At 56.3% G+C, this 1,591-nt stretch overlaps 1 protein-coding gene across 1 annotated transcript; it reads left to right on the plus strand.

Moving 5' to 3' along the window:
- Nucleotides 1–70: 70 nt before the first annotated feature.
- dpm3 (dolichyl-phosphate mannosyltransferase subunit 3, regulatory) lies at nt 71–722 on the plus strand. Its single transcript, XM_038787294.1, has one exon. It carries the CDS (start codon nt 166–168, stop codon nt 442–444), a length of 279 nt encoding a protein of 92 aa, XP_038643222.1. The 5' UTR covers nt 71–165; the 3' UTR covers nt 445–722.
- Nucleotides 723–1,591: the final 869 nt, after the last annotated feature.

Raw genomic sequence — 1,591 nt, forward strand, 5'->3', positions numbered from 1 at the left:
CACACACACCTCTTCCGTCCCCCTCAGTGGATTTAATCTCTCTGTTTCTTTCTCTCTCAATCTAACAGGACGAACAGGCCATCGACCCGACCCGGATCCTCGGTCCCTTGAACCCCCACCACCCCCTCCCCCTCCCCCACCACCTTCTCCAGCCCCCCCGGAGCCATGACCAAGCTGGCGGAGTGGCTGCTGGGACTGGCGCTGCTGGGCGGGGGCTGGGCGACGCTGACCTTCGACCCGCTGGGCCTGCGGCTGCCCTTGGCCGGCCGCCAGCTGCTCTGGCCGCTGCCCGCCTACCTGCTGGTGGCGTTCGGCTGCTACTCGCTGGCCACCGTCGGCTACCGGCTCGCCACCTTCAACGACTGCCGGGGGGCGTCCGAGGAACTCCAGACGCAGATCAAGGAGGCCCGGAGGGACCTGGCCTCCCGGGGCTTCCGCTTCTGAGCGGGGGGCTGGAGACGCGGGTATGTCGTTTCGCTTACCCCCCCCCTCCCCGGCTCTACTCCGAACTTCCCCCGTCCAGGAACACGGAGTCGGGAACTAAGCGACCATTCCACGAGAAGGACACTCTGCCTTCGAGATCCGGGGGCCGCCACTGACAGCGTTCCTCATTTCCCGCCGATCTCCGACCAGGGGGCGCAACCGGATCACGTTCGCCGAGCGGGAATTCCTTCTGTAATTTGAAACGCAAAGGCACAATTAAAATCTCCCTTCTACAGGAATCGCCTCAGAATCTTAAACGTCCGATGACAGCCTGCGTCTGTGTGGCACGTGCGGACTTGCTGGGGTAAAAAATAGGAGATCCTCCCCCTTCCCTTGCCCCCGATCTGGACGGCGAGTTTTGACTCTCACGACAATTCGTACCGCTTGGGAAGAGAGAGCGGAATCGTTGGCAAGTGGGCACTGATTGGTTGAGCCAATAGGGCATGAACCAGAATTCAACAAATTCCGCGTCAACCAAAAAACCCATCTAAGCTTCCCCCATATCCCTCTAAACCTTTCCCATCCATGTATCTGCCTTTTAAAACATAGAACATTCCAGCGCAGTACAGGCCCTTCGGCCCTCGATGTTGCGCCGACCTGTGAAACCATCTAAAGCCCATCTACACTATTCCCTTATCGTCCATATGCCTATCCAATGACCATTTAAATGCGTTTAGTGTTGGCGAGTCCATTACTGTTGCAGGCAGGGCATTCCACGCCCTTACTACTCTCTGAGTAAAGAACCTACCTCCGACATCTGTCCTATATCTATCTCCCCTCAATTTAAAGCTATGTCCCCTTCGTGCTGGACATCACCATCCGAGGAAAAAGGCTCTCAATGTCCACCCTATCTAATCCTCTGATCATCTTGTATGCCTCAATTAAGTCACCTCTTAACCTTCTTCTCTCTAACGAAAACAGCCTCCAGTCCCTCAGCCTTTCCTCATACGATCTTCCCTCCATAGAACATAGAACAGTACAGCACAGAACAGGCCCTTCGGCCCTCGATGTTGTGCCGAGCAATGATCACCCTACTCAAACCCACGTATCCACCCTATACCTGTAACCCAACAACCCCCCCCCTTAACCTTACTTTTTAGGACCAGGC

Source organism: Scyliorhinus canicula, chromosome 30 (genome assembly GCF_902713615.1).
Source record: "Scyliorhinus canicula chromosome 30, sScyCan1.1, whole genome shotgun sequence".
Taxonomy (NCBI): Eukaryota; Metazoa; Chordata; class Chondrichthyes; order Carcharhiniformes; family Scyliorhinidae; genus Scyliorhinus; species Scyliorhinus canicula.

Excerpts from the sequence above, each read along its gene's own strand:
- dpm3 (XM_038787294.1), top strand. The coding sequence starts at position 166 with ATGACCAAGCTGGCGGAGTGGCTGCTGGGACTGGCGCTGCTGGGCGGG.